The 20,821-nt window shown below is 38.9% G+C and overlaps 1 protein-coding gene across 2 annotated transcripts; it reads left to right on the top strand.

Moving 5' to 3' along the window:
* Window positions 1-17,919: 17,919 nt before the first annotated feature.
* On the top strand, window positions 17,920-20,741 carry LOC124547215 (UPF0545 protein C22orf39 homolog). Of its 2 annotated transcripts, XM_047125092.1 has the most exons (4): window positions 17,920-17,997; window positions 18,074-18,140; window positions 18,219-18,383; window positions 20,384-20,741. In XM_047125092.1, coding segments are annotated over exons 1-4 (462 nt in total). In that variant the 5' UTR covers window positions 17,920-17,995; the 3' UTR covers window positions 20,612-20,741. The 2 variants fall into 2 exon arrangements, with proteins under 2 accessions (XP_046981048.1, XP_046981049.1); XM_047125093.1 differs by lacking the exon at window positions 17,920-17,997 and having other exon boundaries at window positions 18,001-18,140.
* Window positions 20,742-20,821: the final 80 nt, after the last annotated feature.

Raw genomic sequence — 20,821 nt, 5'->3', positions numbered from 1 at the left:
CAGGATGGAATCTGTGTACCCGCAGTGCCTGCGTCTAGAGTAAATCTATGTTCAAGTGTGAAAATGTTTTTCTAAATGTTTGCATAGAGTGTATCCGAAGTGGAAAATTGGTATCAACTCATCACTCACCTTGTTAAGGATTTCCCAAACTGTGTTCTATGGAACACTAGTGTTCCATGGAAAATAAATAAGCAGTCCTATTTATAACATGGTGTTTTTTCCCGTAACATTTTGATCATACTAATTCTTTTCTATAATGTCATCATAATTTCTGTGTTATTAGTTATGTTTTGAAACTGAAGTAATCACAAGTTTTCCTCATCTTTTTAAAAAAATTTATTAACCTTAAAAATAATGAGGTGTTCCATCAATGTACCAGGATTACTTCAAAAGAAAAGTTTGGAAACCCCTGATCTAGTTGGATGTGGGGAACCATCTAACAATCACTTCTGGGCTGGCTGGCTCATCAGCCATCATCATTAATCCTTGACGCAGATTTGGTATCAGGCAGGTTTGCTTCCATGTCCCGGAAGCAAAGCTTCAAAGCATTTGGCTTTTCAAGTGGGTTAACCAGTCACCTTACTGAGGACGAAAACAAAAAAAGCTGGCTTGTCTAGTATCAATACAATTAAACTATTAATTACATTATTAAATTATTAATTATTATTAAATTATTAATTATATTATCTGCTGATGAATAAGCACAAGCAACTAATTATGATTCTCAGTTACCGCTTAATTCCAGCATTACTTTATTTTCTAGCTTAAGATGCCATGCTATGAAGGTCATTCAATGAAAAATGCTTAATTTTAAAAAGTCATTAGTATATATAAGAAAATATCCTTTTAGGTGCAGAAAATTTTATGTTTCTTCTGCTGTACACAAAGCTTTGAACAATTCCAGCTAATGGCATACGTATAGTGAGCCATAAAAATGGCATCCGTGTAAGACACTCATTAGAATCAATGTGCTGTAATTGAATTCCTGCGAAAAATAAACCTTTTTGGGCATTAATAAATGTTTGGGTGCAAACTATTGTAATGATGCTGATGCACTTGAAGGGGGTACTGTTAGGTGATGGGTAAAGAGAGTTAAAAATGTCAGGAAATGCACAAACTGTGTCCATGATGAGCCACATACAGAATCAGAATGTCCTGTCACAAACATTGGTCCCGATGTGGTGAACTGCACAGACACCATTATTCATGCGGGCTGGTTCATCACAACTTGACAATTGGCCCTACAGCAATTGGTGAGTATTGAAGTGCATGTGTGCAATGAGTGAGACTCTTGGATATTCAGAGATGGGCTCAAGATTGGTTCCATGTATGCTCACAACAGGTCACATAATTTTTTCAAGAAAATCCATTTCGTCTGAACTGTTGGAATGGTTTGAGGCCAGAGTAGAGGCCCTTCTGTCATGGACTGGTACAGGTGATAAAATTCAGGTGCATCACTTTGAGCTGGAAACAAAAAGGCAGTCTTTGGAGTGGCACCACCATCAGTCACCAAAAATAAAATGCAGTGCCACTCCCTCTCTGTCAAAGTGATGATGACAATCTTCTGGGATGCTGATGGTGCCTTTCTTGTGGGTGTGTTGTCAAAATCATCAACCACTAATCAGAGGCATATGTGAAGACTCTGAACAAACTCAAGAACCATTTCTGACATTCTCGGTTTGACAACAATCAAAAAGAAATCTGGTCAAACACAACAATGCTTGCCCACACACAGGTCTCTCAACATGGGGACACACTGCCAAACTGGGCTGGACTTCACTGCCCCATCCATTCTATAGCCCAGACTTGGAGCCCTCGGAGTTTCATCTATTTGGGCCACCTAAGGATTCTATACATGAAATACACTTTGAAGATGTTGAGAGCACAACTGGTGCACTGAATACATGGCTATGAGCACAGACCACAGCTATTAACAATGGGGAATACTTGCTCTTACGCAACACTGGCATAAGGTCATAGAACATGATGGAGACCATGTAAAAAAATAGTATATGTAAAAGAAATGTTGATCAACATTGTCACAAAATTTTAACTTTTGAGGATAAGTGTGTGCTGAGTAAAAAATTGAGGGACATTATTTATCGAATGAATCTCGTAGTATCTAATTTCTAGCAGAGGACATAAAAGATGTCAGTTTCCAATTTACTGCTTTACATTTTCTGGCAGATTTTAAAAGATTTCTATCCCAGCATATTGGATCATTTCTAAATTTCAAAGTGGATCAATATCTCTGTCATTTCACTTCTAGACAGTAGTATTTCCAGTTTACAAACATTTATTTTTAATGGAAACAGAACTGTGGAAAATTTACTGAAGTAAATACAACAATTCTTAATGTGGCTTCCATATAATGTTTAATAACAACTGCCATATGTATTGTTTCTATTGGATGATTACTTAATTGGCTTTAGCTGTATGCCACACAAAAGAATGACACTTCCTGCCATTAAAGATGAGGAGGAAGAAATGAAAGCTTTGCAGTTTGTCATTGACACTGTAGGTCCTTCAGACACAGCAAAGGAGTTAGAAGACCAACTGAATGGACTAGATAGTGTCTCAAAAAGAGGTTATATGATAAATATCAACAAAGGTCAAACAAATGTAATGGAAAGTGGATAAATTAAATCAGGCTTTTCTGAGGGAAATAGATAAGGAACTAAGACACTAAAAGTAGAAGATGAGATTTGCTATTTGGGCAGCAAAATAACTGACAATGGCCAAAATAGACAGGATATAAAATGCAGACTGGCAATAGCAAGAACAGTGTTTGTGAGAAAGTGAAGTTGTTAACTTTGAATATAAATGTTAGGTGGTTGTATCTGAAAGTGCCTGGAGGGTAGCTTTCTATGGAAGTGAAACATGAACAATAAGTAAATCAGAAAAGACAAGAATATAAGATTTTTAAAAGTGGTGCTACAGAAAATGCTGAAGACTGCACGAGTAGATAGGATAACTGATGAGGAAGAACTGAATCAAACTAGGAAGAAAAGAAATTTATGGCACAACTAGACTAAAAAAAAAGAATCAGTTGGTGGAAAACACCCTGAAGCATCAATGAATCATTAGTTTGGTAACAGAGGGAGACGCATTTTGTTGGGAAGGGGTGGGGTGGTGGGTTGTGAGGGGACTTGTAGAGAGAGACAAAAGCTCAGCTACAGTAAGCAGGTTTAAGTGGATGTATGAGGGTTGTACCAAAAGTAAGGTTCCCATATTTTTTACAAATAGAAAACATTGTTTATTGTTATTAATTTATACATCCTTGAAAAGCTTACATTTTTGTCTATTTTTCAACATAGTCTCCATTTTTTTCGGCACACTTTTGAAGACAGTGCTCCAGCTTTTGTACTCCTAAGTCAAAGAAGTCTCTCGTCAACCCCTAGAGGAAGCATGTGACCTCTCCTCGGACTTCATCATTGCTCTTGAAGTGTTTGCCACCTAAGTGTTTCTTTAGCATGGGGAAGAGGTGATAATCACTGGGGGCTACGTCTGGGCTGCACAGGAGATGGGGCATAACAGTCCACCCAAATTTCATCAAAAGCTTGTGTGTTTGACAAGTGACGTGGAGTCAAGTGTTGTCATAAAGAAGCACTACTCCTTCCTTCAATTGTCCTCTCCAGCAATTCTGGACGGCTTGCCACAGTTTGGTCAATGTTTCACAATATCTGTCTGAGTTTATTGTTGTCCCCGGTTGCATGAAATCAATGAGGAGCACACCCTTCAGATCCCAAAACACAGTCACCATAACCTCTCCTGCCGACTGCATTTGTTTGAATTTCTTTGGTGGCAGTGAACTGGAGTGACACCACTGACAAGATTGTTGTTTTGTTTTGAGTGTGTAATGAAACACCCATGTTTCATCTCCAGTGATGATAGAGTCCAACAACTTCTCCTTGTTGCCTCCCCCCTCACACTGTTGAAGAATCTTGCAAGCACAGACAAGGCATTGCTCCTTGTGTCCATCAGTCAGCATCCAGGGGACCGAGCAAAAACACACCATGCGATAAGCCAAAGTTTCTCTTAAAGTTGTTTCAACTGTGCTGTGGAAGGCATCAGGAATGCATTCAACAAGTTCACGGACAGTGACTCCCTGATCTTTGAGCAGCTCACTGCTGATCTTCTGGAAAATCGCACTCGAAACAGGCGGTCTTCCACTCCGTTTTTCATCGTGAATTTCCATGCGATCTTCAGCAAAAGCCCTGCACCATTTGCGGACGTGCTGAATAGACACACGCACTCTTCACCATACACCTCAGTCAGCTGCTGATGAATCTCTATGGGCAGTAACTTCCTTGCATGGAGAAACCAGATAATTGGTGGTAGCGGTGATCAACACTTCCATCTCTGATGGCTGCCAAGCCAATGCCGAGTGACGTAGTGAATCGTGGATGGGCAGGCTCGAGAGTTGGGGAACCAATGTGCACAGCACTGTTGTCGGATTTAGCCTAGCACCTTCTCTCAAGGCTGTAGCTCATTGGGAACCGTACTTCTGGTACAACCCTCATAGGTTGCAGTAGATATGCAGAGATGGAGAGGCTTGCCTAGACAGTCTGTGTGGAGAGCTGCCTTAAACCACTCTTTGGACTGAAGACCACAACAACAAGTGAAGATGTACATACATGCAACGGCAAAACATCACAAAATATATGGCAGAGGGTTTTTGTGTTGTGATATACATTAAGGTTTCTACCCATTTCTTTTATGAATGAAGTGTGAGATAAATGTTTGCTTGGACAACCTTGTATGAGCTGCTATTACCAAAAACTCTGCAGTATCAGTACATAGGGGACTGAAAAATATTGTGACCTGAAAGCCAGTTCTTGAAGATTTCTAAGAAGGTTCTTGTGCAATACATGGCATCTTCCTTCAAGTGTCCACAAATTACAAATTTCAAAGTCAAAGAAACCTATGACCATTCATGTTTTCTTTGTAGACATATGTTGCCCCCTGTTATTCTGACTCAAATAATATTTCTGACTTCAATAATATTTTAGTATCAGCTGTACAAGTACTTTGTAAGTTTTTCTGTTGTTATCAAACTAGTTTCCCATTCATACTAATAAAGCAAATGCTGCCATATAGTTTACCTAAAACTGAGTTTATGTGACTATTACTCTTCATATATCTTCATCTGTTACTCCTAGATACTTGTAGAGGACTGCTTAGTTGAGACTCATTAACTGTGTAGTGGAATGATACTATAGAGTTAAGTTTCATGAGGAACATAAGTTTACAGTGTTGTATGTTAAAAGATAGTTGCCAATCTTTGCACCCATCTAATAACTTGCCAAGATCCACTTGCTATTACTACAGTCTGTACCAAATATAATGTCCTGGTAGATAAATGCTTAAGTTGCAAAAAGTTTGAGATTGCAGCTAATACTATTTGCTACGTCATTAAACATGTAACATGAACAATAACGGTGCTGAAATAGTTCATGAGTGGATGGCCACATATCAGTGTCCAATGGGCACAATATTTTGAGAAGCAGCCACATTGCCATCATCAGGTGCACTGATGAATTGACTGTCTAGGATCTGAAGTGGCATTTTCATTCAAACCCCCCCCCCCCCTCCCACTGTCCTCCCACTCTGTCAGCAGTCTGCATCCGGGGAGAGGACTGTGTCTACATCTACATCTACATACATACTCCGAAAGCCACCATATTGCACACAGCAAAGGGCACCCTGTACCACTAATAGTCATTTCCTTTCCTTTTCCACTTACAAATAGAGCAAAGGAAAAACGACTATGTATATGCCTCCACACTCATTCTTATTTCTCTTACCTTATCATCATGCTCTTATGAAAGACATACATTGGCAGCAGTAGAATCATCATACAGTTAGCTTTAAATGCTGGTTCTCTGAATTTTCTCAGTAGTGTTCCTCGAAATGCCTTCTCTCCAGGGATTCTCATTTGAGTTCCCAAAGAATCTCTGTAATTCTTGTGTGTTGTTCAAACCTACCAGTAACAAATCTAGCACACCACCTCTGAAAAGCTTCCATGTTTTCCTTTAATCCAATCTGGTGAAGAAGACAAACACTCAGGTAGTACTCAAGAATGGGCCATACTAGTGTCCTACATGTGGTCTTCTTTACAGGTGAATCACACTTTCTTAAAATTCATCCAACAAACTGAAGTCAACCATTTCCCTTGCTTACTACAATCCTTACATGCTTGTTTAATTTCGTATAACTTTATAATGTTAAGTCTAGATATTTAATCAATGTAACTGAGTCAATCAGCACACAATTAATGCTATGGTCAAATATTACAGGTTTGTTTTCCCTACTCATCTCCATTAACTTGTATTTTTCTGTATTTAGAGCTAGCTGCCTTTCATCACACCAACTAGAAATTTTGTCTGTCATCTTGTATTCTCCTACAGTCACTCAATGATGACACTTCCCATACACCACAGCACCATCAGCAAACAGCTGCAGACTGCTGCTTGCCCTGTCTGCCAGATCATTTATTGTACACAGAAAATAATAGTGAACATATCACACTTTGCTGGGCACTCCAGATGATATCCTTGTCTCTGATGAACACTCTTCATTGAGGGCAACATACTGGGTTCCGTTACTTAAGAAATCTTCAAGTCACTCACATATCTGGGAACCTATTCCATAAGCTCGTACCTCCATTAACAGTCTGCATTGGGGAACCGTGGTAAATGCTTTTCAGAAATCGAGAAATATGGAATCTGCCTGTTGCTCTTCATCCAGTGGTCAAAGGACATCACGTAAAAAAAGGACAAGCTGAGTTTCGCATGGCTGATGCTTTCTAAAACTGTGCTGATTCATGGACAGAAGCTTTTCCATCTCAAGGAAAGTTATTATATTCAAACGGATAATATGTTCAAGAATTCTGAAGCAAACCGATGTTAATGATACTGGTTTGTAATTTTGCGGGTCCATTCTTTTACCATTTTTATATAGAGGAGTCACCCACACTTTTTTCCAGTTGCTTGGGACTTTACGCTGGATGAGAGATTTGCAATAAATGCAAGCTAATTATGGGGACAGTGCCACAGAGCACTCTTCGTAAAACTGAAAAATGAAATGTCGTGTGGCTAGGGCCTCCAGCTGAGTAGTAGACCGGTCGCCTCGTGCAAGTATTTTGAGTTGACACCACTTCGGCAACTTGCATGTTGATGAGGATGATATGATGATGGTGAAGACAACACAACACCCAGTCTCTGCCCAGAGAAAATCTCTAATCCAGCAGGGAATCAACACTGGGCCCCTTTGCACAGCATTCGTAAAACTGAATTGGGATTTCATCTGGTCCTGGTGACTTACATTTTTTCAACTCTTTCAGTTGTTTCTTTATGCCAGGGATGTTTATTACTATGTCCTTATGGTCAAACAATGGTACGTTTGTATGATTCTATGGCATGAACAATTTATGAAACACAAAATTTGAAACTTTGGCTTTCCTTTTGCTATCTTCTGCTACCATAGCAGACTGGTCAATGAGTTGCTGGACAGAAGTCTTCAACCTGCTTAGCGATTTTATGCAGGACCAGGATTTTCTTGGGTTCTTGGCAAGATCTTTTGCTAAGGTATGATGGTAGTAGTTATTGTATGCTGCAAACCTTGATCTTTTTACAGACAAACGAATCTCTACTAACTTTTGTCAGTAGTCATTAGGGCATTCTCTTTTGAATCAAAAGTGCAACAGCCTTTAGTTTCTTGTTGTTTTCTGAATTTCATTATTAAACCACAGTGGGCATTTTCCATACTTTCGTTTTTCATACACAGTGCATGAATTACAATCCGTTTAAATTTTGTCCATAATTCTTCCACATCCATCATACTCTTACCCTTCCTGCTGACACATCTCTCCATCTGCAGTGTACACCCAGGCCCGCATACTGGATGTGTGTCTGCTATGGCTCTGCCTGCCTCTGAGGTTGTGGGATTTCTCCAACCTCTTCTTAACCAGACTAAGTGCGTATTCCCAAGCCTTTACTAATGATGTAGCCACTGTCACTTTTGATCAGCAGTTTCCTTACTTAAATCTCAATTGGTTCTTTAATGACAAAGTCCCTGAAGTTAGACATCTGTGTTGTCATGGAACACTGCCTATAGGAATTACATGGAATGGATTACAACCACACTGAGGTTCCAACACAGACATCTCACTTCTGAGACTCTGTCAGTACAGAATTTATCAACACTCAAGTAAGGGAATTACCAAGCAATAGAGATAGTGGCTAAATCTTAAATAACACCTGGGAACCCAGCACTTATACTACAAATCTATACTCTGCAAGACACTGTGAAGTGCATGGCAAGGGGTACATCTCATGGTACCAGTTAACTGTCTGATTAAGAAGAGGATGTAGATATTCCACATCAAACTGACTTCAAGGGCAGTCAGACCGACAACAGAAGTGCCAATAACATGTTTCACTGGGAGTGAACTGTGAACCACGGACAGTGTGACATGTTGGCAGGAGGAGGGGAGGGGGAGGAGATGTTGGACATGCACCCACCCCTTGCTGCATATTGTGCCATGCTACCTCCTACGAAGTCAGCTCATCAACGCACCTGATGATGGTGCTTGGCATGGTTGCTTCCCATCAGATGCTGACATCCAGCCAATCGTATGTGAATTATTTCATTATGAATTATACTTGGAGAAGCTGAGGAATCACAACAATGGCGTCACTATAATAATCCGGCTCCCAAGACTGTGCTAGTGTATGATGTTTTATTTATTTTATTTAGGAACACAATAGGCTCATGGGTTCTACAAACACTCTGTTGTTTGAACAATAAATTCTTAGATACAACTAAGTACAACATTCCTTCTGTGAGAGAGATGCATTACTCTTTGGACTGTAGTTGCTTCTTGGGGAGCTAAAGCTAAAGCGAAAAGCAGAGATAGATGACACACACTGTTACAGTATGCAATCAAGGGCAGACACGTACAAATCTCAAACAGAATTGCAACTCATTGTTGTCCACCATTATAGGAAATTTTATTTTACTTTGCTATTGCGACAGATGCGTTAAAAGTACTGAGGAGAAGAGACTGTAATTTTCCTCAAGGATATATTACACTGCTGAACAGGTACTTAAACAAGTTTCATTTTATCAAAACTGTATTTCCAAGAGTGAACATATGTGCAAGGCTTCTGTAGGACCTTCAGACATTTGGTTTGTGATGTTTGCATCAAGGGCTTAGGATACATTGGGAGATGTTTTTACTGATGACTGAAGTAATCTGCTCTTTGACTATACATTATCGTACGAAATGATAACTGAATTGCACTGGATCAGTTTCTGAAGCCTCTATTCAAAGTCCTAAATATTACCAGCAATTTATAGGTGACTGGCAAGGGTTTGCAGTTGCTCCTACACAATGAGATCATTAAACACGATTAATTAATGTATTACAATTATCAGCAGAGACTACTGAATTTTCAACATCAGGAAAGAGTCTAATGAAAAGCATTCAAGACAGTGAAGGGAATCTGCATTTTCTCTGAATAGATAATAACAAACAATTTAATGCAACTGATAATGTTTGGTTTGTGGGGCACTCAACTGTGCGGTCATCAGTGCCTGTACAAAGTCCAAATTTTTACACAGTTCAATTTTTTTCACAGTCCAAAATTTTAATGCAATTGAACTTTAATGAACACACAGTAGGTTACAGAACTAAAGTTTGCGGAATCTATGCTTTTTCTGTGGAAAATTTAATTTTGTTCCACGTAGATCATTACTTTTGACCTCTGATATGTTCTTGGTTTCTTGCACAAATAATGGTGAGTGATATAAACTGTCCAGTTACATAAATGAGACTTCCTGTCAAAAACCTGAAAAAACACCTTTTGTAGTGTAGATCAATGTGAGATGCACAGGAAGAGTGTCAATTAGGTTCTGGAAGGCACCAACATGGATTTGGAGCCACATCAACTCCAGTGCCATGGCCAGCTGTGCTTGCTTTCTCAGTTGAGGACCCACAGCGTAAACAGCCCAATCGAGACGGAGCCCCCGATTCTCAATTGTATTTACATCTCAGGAGTTTGGTGGCCACGGGAGTATGGTGAACTCATCTTGGTGCTCTTTAAACTGCACACATACACTGTGAGCTGTGTGAGATATTGCAGAGTCCTGCTGGTAGAAGCCAACAGGCCTAGGAAAAGCAAACTACATGTATGGGTCGACATGGCTCCAAAGGACAGATGCATACTTGTGTTGATCCACTGTGCCGCCAACATACTCTCCACATCATAATGCCACCTGCTAGGGCCTGGACTTCAACAATTGTTGCAGGGTGTTTGCTTTCAGAAGTTTCATGCTGTAAACACTAACAGCCATCAGTCTGATGGAGCATAAACATGATTCATGTGAAAAGGCCACTTGTCACCACTCAGTAGAAATCCAACTGTGGTACTCACATGAAAATCCCAGCCATTGTCGCTGATGAATAGCAGTCAGCATGAGTGCACGAAACAGGCACCTACTGCAAAGTTCCACGCACAGCAATGTTCTCTGAATAGTAGTTAAGGAGATGCTGTTGGTAGCCCCTTGGTTAATCTGGGTGGTCACCTACTCAACAGTTGCAAGTCTGTTTGCCCATGCACATCTTCACAGCAATCATTCAGCCCTGTCATTCTATGGCCCGCGGTGCATCACAGTCGCTTATTGCCAGTTTTGGATAGTGCCATTTTGCCAAGTGCGGTATATTCTAACCATGGCGGCATGCGAACAGTTTACAAACTTAGCCAATTTGGAAATGTTTCCACCTTTGGTTGAGAGCCAATGATCATACCCTTTGGCCATCAGATAAATCGCTCCTTTCCCACATTACAACAATGACTGCACTGTTTTCTGCAACCTCACGACACACTTTATATACCCTCCACTGTTGGCACTGCCACCTGTCGTCCATGAGTGGTTATTGCATATTGATTTTGAATACAGGTGGTGGTCACTTTAATGTGACTGAACCATCTATAATGGTATTCATGTGGATGCTGCCTGACTGTGTGACTTATCCTCTTTCCAGTTGCTATAATAGAATCAGCGAAAGAAGATCCCTGACAGATGGCAGTATTGATGCCAATTTTAAACTGCAAAGCACAGACAGCTGCAGGCAAAACCAATATTTGCCTATAGAGCTGCAATGCTGCTGAGGCATTGCCATAATAACTCCTACAAAATGTCATTACCTCACTGATTGAGGTAGACACACGCAGTAGCAGTGCCAAGCCCACTACAACTGTCAGGGATCTTCTTTCATCAACTCTATTATAGGAATGGTTCTCTGTTTATGGAACTTCCAGTATGTATTATAGTCAAGAGTACAATCAATTCAGTTGGAAATTACGTACAGAATATTGCAGTTATTCCACTGGGCCCTGGAGTCTAGCTGAGCTGCTCTTCAATATTGCTAGTATTGATTGTACTATTTCTCTCATCTTCGCATCTACATTTACTCACATACTCTGCAATCCCCTTGAAGTGATTGACAGAGGATAAGTCTGACTGCACAGTGTATTACAATTTTTTTCAATTCCATTCCCGTGTAGAACACAGGAAGAATGACTGCTTAAATACCCCTGTGTGCATTACAATTAATCTAATCTCTTCTTTGCTGTCCCAACAGGAACAATACATATGAGGCTGCACATTTTCCTACATTCCTCATTTAATACTGGTTCTTGAAACATTGTAAGTAAGCTTTTGTCAGATTGTTACTATCTGTCTTTCAGCATCTGCCATTTCAGTATTTTTTTTTTTTTTTTTTTTTTTTTAGCATTTCTATGACACCCTACCATGGGTCATATAAATATATAAATGTCCACATTTACATCTACACTCTGCAAAATGTTGTGAAGTGCATGCAGAGTTTACTTCCCATTGTTCCAATTATTATGGCTTCTTCCCATTCCATTCCTGTATGGAGCACATGATGAATGACTGTTTAAATCCCTCTGTGCACACTATAATTAATATCATCTCGTCCTCATGATTCCTGGGGTGGGGATGTGGAGGTGGTGGTGGGGGTAGTATGATATTCCTAGAGTCATTATTGAAAGCTATTTCTTAAAAGATTGTAGTTAGGCTTTCTCAGGATAGTTTGCATCTACCTTCAAGTGTCTGGCAGTTCTTTTTCTTCAGCATCCCTGTCACATTCTCTGATGGCTCAAATAAACATGTGACCATTCACACTACTTTTCATTGTCTATATTTTGCTGTGAGTCCTGTTTGGTAGGAGTACCACACACTTGAGTAATATTCTAGAATGGGTCACACAAGTAGCTTATAAGCAATCGGTTTTGTACACTGACTGCATTTCCATAGAATTTTACCAATAAACCATTGTAGACTGATTGTATTTCCATAGTATTCTACCAATACACCAACATCTACCACCTGCTTTACTTATGACTGAAAATAAGGCATACTTTGCTTTGTATACAAAGTGTTTAAAAAAAAGTGTTGAATATTTTCAGAGGTGGTAGTAACCATCAAAACAAGAAAAAAAGAAGTCCAATAAACTTGGGCTCTAAAATGCATATCTTAAGAGCTATGAGCACTTGTCCGTCTACAATGCTCTGAAACATCTCTCTTCAACTGCAAGTGCTTTGCTTTTCATATTTTGGGAGGAGGTAGCATGAACTGAAACAAGAACAAAATGTCCAGCAAACATAGGCTCTAAAGCGCATACCTTCAGAGCTATGTGTGCTTATCCATCTTCGCTACTGTGAAACACATCTCTTCTTCTGAACAGGTGTCTGCCCCAGTAGCTGAGTGGTCAGCGTGACGGATTGCCGTCCTCTGGGCCCGGGTTCGATTCCCGGCTGGGTCGGAGATTTTCTCCGCTCAGGGACTGGGTGTTGTGTTGTGTTCATCATCATTTCATCCCCATCCGGCGTGCAGGTCGCCCAATGTGGCGCCGAATGTAATAAGACCTGCGATATGGCGGCCGGACCTGCCCCGCGAGGGGCCTCCCGGCCAATGACGCCAAACGCTCATTTCCATTTCCATTTCTGAACAGGTGGTCACACCTTTTCAGGTATTCATTTGGAGCCAATGTTTACTGGAAATTTTTTTTCTTGTTTTGGTCTATATCACTTCCTCCAAGAATATGGAAATTAAAGAGGTGGCAATAGAAGAGATGTGTTCCACGGTACGAAGGTGAAAAGTGCTCACAGCTTATAAAGTACGCATTTTTGAGCCCATGTTTACTGGATTTTTTGTTCTTTATTTTGATGGCTACTACCACTTCTCAAAATATCTGACACTTTTTTTTTAACAAATTATGTTATCAATATCCTCTACTAGATCTGTTTGGTATGGGTCTCACAATTTGGAGCAGTATTCTAGGATGCAATCCTAAACACATTGAGTTGCAGACAGGCACAATGAAAAGACTATTACACGTCTAGCTTTCAGCCACAGCCGTCCTCAGAAAAAACGCACACACACATTCACACAAGCAAGATTTCACACACTCATGACCATCAAGTGCGGCAGCGCGGACTGGAATGTAACTGTCTTATTAAGGGGCAGTCTCTAGTGGGGCAGGGAAGGGGGAGGGATAGCCAGATATGGGTGGGGGGAGAGAAGAGTGCTGTCTGACAGAGCATGCAGGGACTTGATGAAGGCATGAGAACACTACCAAGTGCAGTGTCAGGAGGCTGTGGGGCAGGGAGGTGGGTGGTGGGGGACAGGGTGAAAAGGAGAGAAGCAGCAAAAGAGAAAGACAGGCAGGTACGTTGGCAGAGGGCGGCATACAGTGAAGGTGAAAAGATATGAAGAGGGAGGAGGTGATAGCACAGAGGAGGCGGAAACTGTTGGGTGGAGGGTGTGTGGCCAGTAGGTTACTGTAGGTTAGGCTGGAATAATTTTGGGAGTGGAGAATGTGTTGTAAGGGTAACTCCCATCTGCACAATTCAGGAAAACTGGTGGAGGAGGGGGGATCCAGATGGCCTGGGTTGTGAAGCAGCCATTGAAATCACTTACATTATGTCCAGCTGCATGTTGTGTCACAGGGTGGTCTACCATGCTCTAGGCCACAGTTTGGAGGTGGCCGCTCATCCTGGTGCAACGTTTGGTTGTCCTAATATTACTGATATTCCAACCTGGAGTTTCTTCTGATAACTCTCCATCCAAGGTAACATGCAGCATCCTCCCTACCAAGAATGCCTCAATTTAGTTACAAATTTTGTTTGACACCCCATATTGACTATACTTTTATTAATAAGTGTTGGTGTCAAACTGAGACAAATGCTTTTTAGAAACCAAGTGAAGTGCAGCAATTGAATGGTGACAACTTTCTATGATTTTGCCAGTTAGGAACATTTGAAGGCATGTTTCCACACTTCACTCTTTGTTCTGTTATTATCTATTTAAATTTATGTTTCATCAACCAATACCTGGACACTAATACTTGTGTCACAGAAAAACTTAACAGGTTTGCAAAATTTTTCTGTAGTTTGGGAGAAGTCCTCCATTAACAAACCAATTTTTCACATTGTCCTTCTGGTCATTGAGTATACTTCAATTAACACCCACTTAACTGGTATCTTTCACGCAGTAGATCCTCTTCCTTAAGATGCTTTGTAATATGGGTTTTATATGAATGAATCTCTGCATCTTTACTTACTTTCTAGATACATAGTTTTTCTAAAATTTGATTGACTATTACCTTGAAACTGAGCCACAGATCCTCTGCATATCCACTGCATAAATTAAATGATTGTAGCTTGTGTCCAAAAATTAGGTACCTTTCTCCTTAAACAGTTTACTTGTGTACAATATTTTTTGGATTATTTGAGAAGGATGTTACTAATGTAAAGTGTACACAGCATTACAAAATTCTATTATAAAATGTTTACAGTTATTATTATTATCGCCACTCAAATACTGCATTATTGTTTCCAAAGAAAAAAATTTGTTCATCTAAATACATTTTGTTACTAGTGAGATATTGTAATGACAATGTCGGTTACATACATATTACATGTTTCTTACAAACAAAGTAGTGCCAAACACTCATCATGTGTCTGAAAGCTAGCAAAGCTTTCGGTCTTTAGTCTTTAGTGTGTGCCTGTTGATGACAAATCAATCCTTCTGCTATTCGGTGAGTGGTCTCCTGTACTCCTAAAATATATTACACACATTAGTAGAAATGCAAACAAGAATATTACCTTACTACAGATTTATAAAATTCTACTGATTTAAAATCACACTATAGTATGTCTGAAAACTGAAGAATCAAAAGGTATGTCCCCACTCTCTCTACACAGCTGCATCAGGAGCAGCACCTTCAAGAGAATTTCATTGAAATGGACTCCAGCAAAATCCTACATTCTTGATTTTGTGATCTCTTTTATAGTTTAAGTTGGCAGAAAAATGTCTGCCACTGGGCTTGCCTAATATAGCTAATGAACAACAATTGGCATCTAACATAATTCATCCAAGCTGTCAACATTCAATCTATTTCTTTACAAATGGATTAAATGTTTGAAATATTGAAGGTAGTACAGATAAAATACAAGGTGCGACAGGTTATTTACTGCTTGCGCTGAAACCCGACTGCAATTACAAGACTCTAAGGACATGAAAGGGAAGCAAAGATGAGAAGAGAGTGAGACTGTAACCTATCCTCAGTGTAATTCGATCTGTGGTGTGAGCTATCAGTAAGGGAAACCAAGGAGAAATCTGGAAATGTAATTAAAGTTCATGGAAAAGAAATGAAACCTTTGAGGTTTGCCAATGACAACGTAATTATCCAAAGCGGGCAAAGAACTTGGAAGAGCAGTTGAAAGGAATGATTTTGAAAAGAGATTATCGGATGAAAAATCAACAATAGTAAAAGAAGTGTATCGTACTGTAGTCAAATTAAATCAGGTGATGCTGAGGAAATTAAATCTGGCAATGAGACACTAAAGGTAGGCAATGAGTTTAGCTATTTGGGCAGCAAAATAACTGAGGATGGCCAACGTAGAAATGACATAAAATGCACACTGGAAATAACACGAAAGAGTAATATCTTAACATATAATATAAATTTGTGTTCGGCAGTATTTTATGATGGCAAATTTCTGGAGTGTAATCTCGTACAGAAATGAAATTGGGACAATAAGAAGTTCAGACAGAAAGAGAACAGAATCTTTTGAAATGTGGCACTACAGAAGAATGTTTTAAGATTAGACATGCCGATTGAGTCATTAATGAAGTGCTACTGAATTGAAGTGGGGAAACATAACTTTGTGGCAGAACTTGGCTACAGAAAGGCATCAGTTGATAAGATACATTCTGATGCACAGTAGTGGAATAGTAGTCAGTTCAGTAATGGATGGAAGTGATTTTTTTTTTTTTTTCCAACAAGAGATTTAGGCATGAATACAATGATGTTAAAACGACACAAGCTGCAGTAGTTTCTCAGATAACAAGAAGCTGGCATTGGGTCGCGGAGAGAGTTGCATGTGAAATGTGTTTTATTCATCTCATAATGTACACAATTTAAGAACATGTGTCTGATGTATATGAGACATGTCAAGGTTACAATTTGCTTATTTAAAATTTTGTTACAGTTACAATAATACTTTGTGGAGTGGTTAGTAACTTGAAATTCATCAAACTTACAGTATTAACATCTACTATAATTACCATAAATTTTTATTCCATTTTAGGGATCCAGCTCAAAGTATCACTCTGTCCTTCATGAAATCTTCCACAGAGTAGAAGCATCGTTCAATTAGAAAATCATGTAACTTGCATTTTAAAATATTTATCTTCATATTCATTATGCCACACCCTTTTATTGGGTTGTGAATTTTCATGGCTATATACTGAGGAGTCTGAGCACGCAGTTTTAAGCGATGAGAGATGAGCATAAAGCTCTCTTTATGTCTCGTGTCATATGAGTGTTCAAAATGATCTCTCTCTCTCTCACACACACTTTTTATTTTTTAATAGATCAGCTCTGCTGCGTAGGAAAAGAACCACCTCAAAGATGTATAAAGAGGGGTCAGTTAATATTATTAGGTCTTTAAATAATGGTCGACATGATGCATTGCAGAGCACATGTTGCGAATGATTGTTTTTTGTAACTTTAAAATTCGTGTAACATTTCCCGAGTTTCCCAAAAAATTGTGCCAAACCGAATAACCGATTCAAAGTAGCTATAATATGCTATTTTTCTTGTGGCCATATCAGTGCAGTGCAAGTGAAAAGCTGTTTAATTTATTTGCTAGATATTCTATATGAGAATTCCAACTCAAAGTTCTAAGTTTATTCCCAGGAACCTGAATCAGTCAAGTTCTTCCATTTTTTGATTGTTGTGAGTGACACAGATTTCTTCAGTTTTTGAATGTTTGGTTTTAAAACTCATCATGTGGGTTTTTGAAATGTTTAGCCTTAAGCCATTTTGACTGATCCATGTTTCCAGGTTGCTTAACGTATTCATGACACTGTGGTATATTGTCAGAGTTTTCATTTTGGGCAGAAGTATCATCTGCAAACTAAGTTAAATGAGTATTTATATTGAGAGGCAAGTCATTTACATAGAACAGGAATAAAATGGGTCCAAGGATTGAGCCTTGAGGAACACCTTGTGACATAGTTTTTCCACTCGAAGAAGGGATCCACTCCATTTAATTTGATTCCTAGCTTTTGTTTCCTCTGCAAGAGATATTATTCAAACCAATCCCTTATTCCATACCTGTTGAGTTTGAAAAGCAACAGGGCATGGTTTATAGAGTCTAATGCTTTTGTAAGATCACAGAATATACCTGTGACCAATCAGAGAAGTATTTTGGTGACTATGTACAATTTTTATATTACAAACACTGCATTAAAATTGCTTTATTTGTAAAATAGTTTGTAATACTCTATATACGACGCCAATTATATTATCTGAACAACCTTTTTGCGTAATTGATGTCAGTACGGTCGAACTCTCGTAAAGACTCGCATAACGATACCTCATCAATTCTGAATGTGAGTTAATCTCTGATATTCGCGAAATTTTCGAATACGGAATAATGCCCTTTTAAATAAATATTTCATCCCACAGGCAGTACGAGAAACTTGTGCGAATGGAGAAGGCTGATGAAGCAGACAGTCCCAAAGATGCATGGATGGTACTATTGCCATAACCTATATTGTTAATATGAGTGTTTCAAAATCAAATGTAATTTCCAGAACACTTTGCTTTTCAGATACGTCCATGTGAAATTTATGATGATGAATATAGCGACTGTGCCAGCTTTAAAGCAAGATTTCATCAATATTTCGTTTTCGGAAAATTCGTTGACTGTTCTCAGTGGAAACACGATTACGAAAACTGTGTCCGCTGGAGAGACAGCAAAAATTTTAAAGCATGCGTAAGTAATACCGTTTAGCATAAATAAACCTTTAGGTAAATTCAAAATTAATATCACCAATTTAGAAGTTCAACCTGTAGGCAGAACAAACACCCGAAACAGGTGCTTACATAACCTTTTACAAAAGGCCTCATCTGTAATCAAAACCAAATGCTTTATTTTGGGGGGGGGGGGGGGGGGTGGCATATAGTCGTCAATTTTACTTATATTTGGTGTAACTCTGGTGTGTCTGTATAATTTATTGTGAATAATAGTGAGCTAATGACGCTGCAAATAACACAGAATTGTGTATTTCGATTGTAATTTAAAAAGAAGTCCTAATTGAAACTGCCAGCCAAAAATAAATGTTCATACCATATTGTCTTGTTGCTATGCCCACCAACCACAGGCATAATTTAAATTCCCGTAAGAACACTAACTTGCAAAATGTAAGTTGAACTTTCTATGTTGTAATTAAGGAATGCAAAACAAACTCAAAATCTTCCAAAGAAACAAATTACAGAAATAACTTTTGTAGTAAGCTGCATGTATAAATGTTGATGTTTCCTTCCTAACACATACTGCAGATGAAAAGCCTTTGGGTTTCCACCTGAATATAAGGCTGAAACTATGCAAAATTATAATACGTGTTCTTCACTTTTTCAGGTCTGTGTGTGTGTGTGTGTGTGTGTGTGTGTGTGTGTGTGTAGTATATTTGGTAGGGGGCTGCTCTCCTTAATCACTTAAGGCAACTGCCAGAATGGGTCCTTCAAAAAGATACAGCCAATTACATTCCCCATTCTTCCTCAGTTCAAGCATGTGCTCTGCCTCTAATGGCCACATTGTCAACACGACAGTAAAAACTAATTTTTCTTCTTTTACTTATACAGTAAAATGTGCCCACTGACTTGCTGCAAGTTAAGACATTTATTTTATGGTGTTGCATAGCCTCAATTTTGAGAAAGTGGTATGCAACTAACCTTTCATATCTGGTCAGCAAGACATTTCCTCAAATTTTGTAATAAGCCTGATCTCAAGTTCTTTACCTTAGCAGTGCCACTACTGAAACATTAAAAATTTTAGGGGACATTTTACTGTTATTCTTTGAACCCCTTCAAGGTCTAAAATTAGATGTGATTGATACAGGTTCCACACTGACCAGGAATAGTCCAGAAAAGGGCTAAGGCACACTTTATCTTGCTTCACACTTTCCTTTAGAAGTCTCATTATGTAGAAGACCATATTTGCCTGGCAAATAAGAACCTCATGCATTTTACTCTCCCATGTCATCTGCGGACACTTGAAGTTAGAATGTACCCTAAGTTATACTTGTGTTGCTGAAAATTGAGACTGCTGTTCAAGCCATTAAAACCTTAACAACTCATTTACAGTAAAAGGAATTCAGATATGATATTTGTTAAGTGACAGCCAAGAAATTGTACATAGCTTCCTTGTTCGTACTGTTGTGATTTCTACTTTGGTGAAAGACAGATTTTTAATTTGCATTATAACTCGACATACATCTAGACCTTCTGTCATTGTCTTTAAGTGCTCATTGTCATCAGCATATATATATAACATAATTTAGCGTCTTGACACCAAAATGATATGTTGGATCCTAATAGGAAACTGGTTTATCATGAAATTATGGCCACTATCTCTTCTCAGATCAAAAATTGGTGCGTTGCTGATACAATTCACTGTGTTCATGCATTAAACACTAAGAAATGAAAGCAAGGCAGTTACAGGTTACTGGACACACACTGAATCGAATGAAACTCACTTGCTCCCTTATCAGTGCACATCAGGAAGTACATCTGCACACAGCTTGGACGTGGGTGCATTTTGTTGTACCAGATTTTGTCATTTGCAAAGTGTAATAAGAGTGGCAGTACTTCAGTAACACCCCATTTTGAGAATTTAATAATAATAAATTAAGGATACACTTAGTACTACGTGTTTGTGTCTTAATTTCAAACAGAAGAAAATGCCGAAACTGTTGGTTTCATTTATTCTTGCAGGATGAGTTAATAAGAAGCGAGAAGAAGCGCCGATATGAACGCTTGAAGGCACATATCGACAACGACATTTGGGAGAAAAGGGATGCACCTCCAGAAGACTGGAATAAACCTCTTCCAGAATGGATGCAGAATGAGTACAAAGACACGTACTTAGCACATAAAGCGAAAGAACTTAATGATCCAAAAGCTTTCAAAGAACCAGAAAGAACATTGTGTGTGATATCGTGAAATTTACGTTAAACCAATAGTTAAACTGACTGTCGCTCATTATTATAGTGTGAAAGGGTTCATGTTGTCACGTGGAAAAAATTAGCCTCCACTAAATAATTTTAGCGAACAAATAAATTATTAAAACCTATCTAATTCATTTCTTTTACCATTGCTTGGCAAACTGTATGTGGGAAGCACTTACGCATATTTTACCAGCGCACACCTTGC

The sequence above is a fragment of the Schistocerca americana genome, chromosome 1 (assembly GCF_021461395.2).
Source record: "Schistocerca americana isolate TAMUIC-IGC-003095 chromosome 1, iqSchAmer2.1, whole genome shotgun sequence".
Classification (NCBI taxonomy): domain Eukaryota; kingdom Metazoa; phylum Arthropoda; class Insecta; order Orthoptera; family Acrididae; genus Schistocerca; species Schistocerca americana.
Note: the sequence above shows the minus strand (reverse complement) of the source record. Positions and strands in the feature narration are given on the sequence as shown.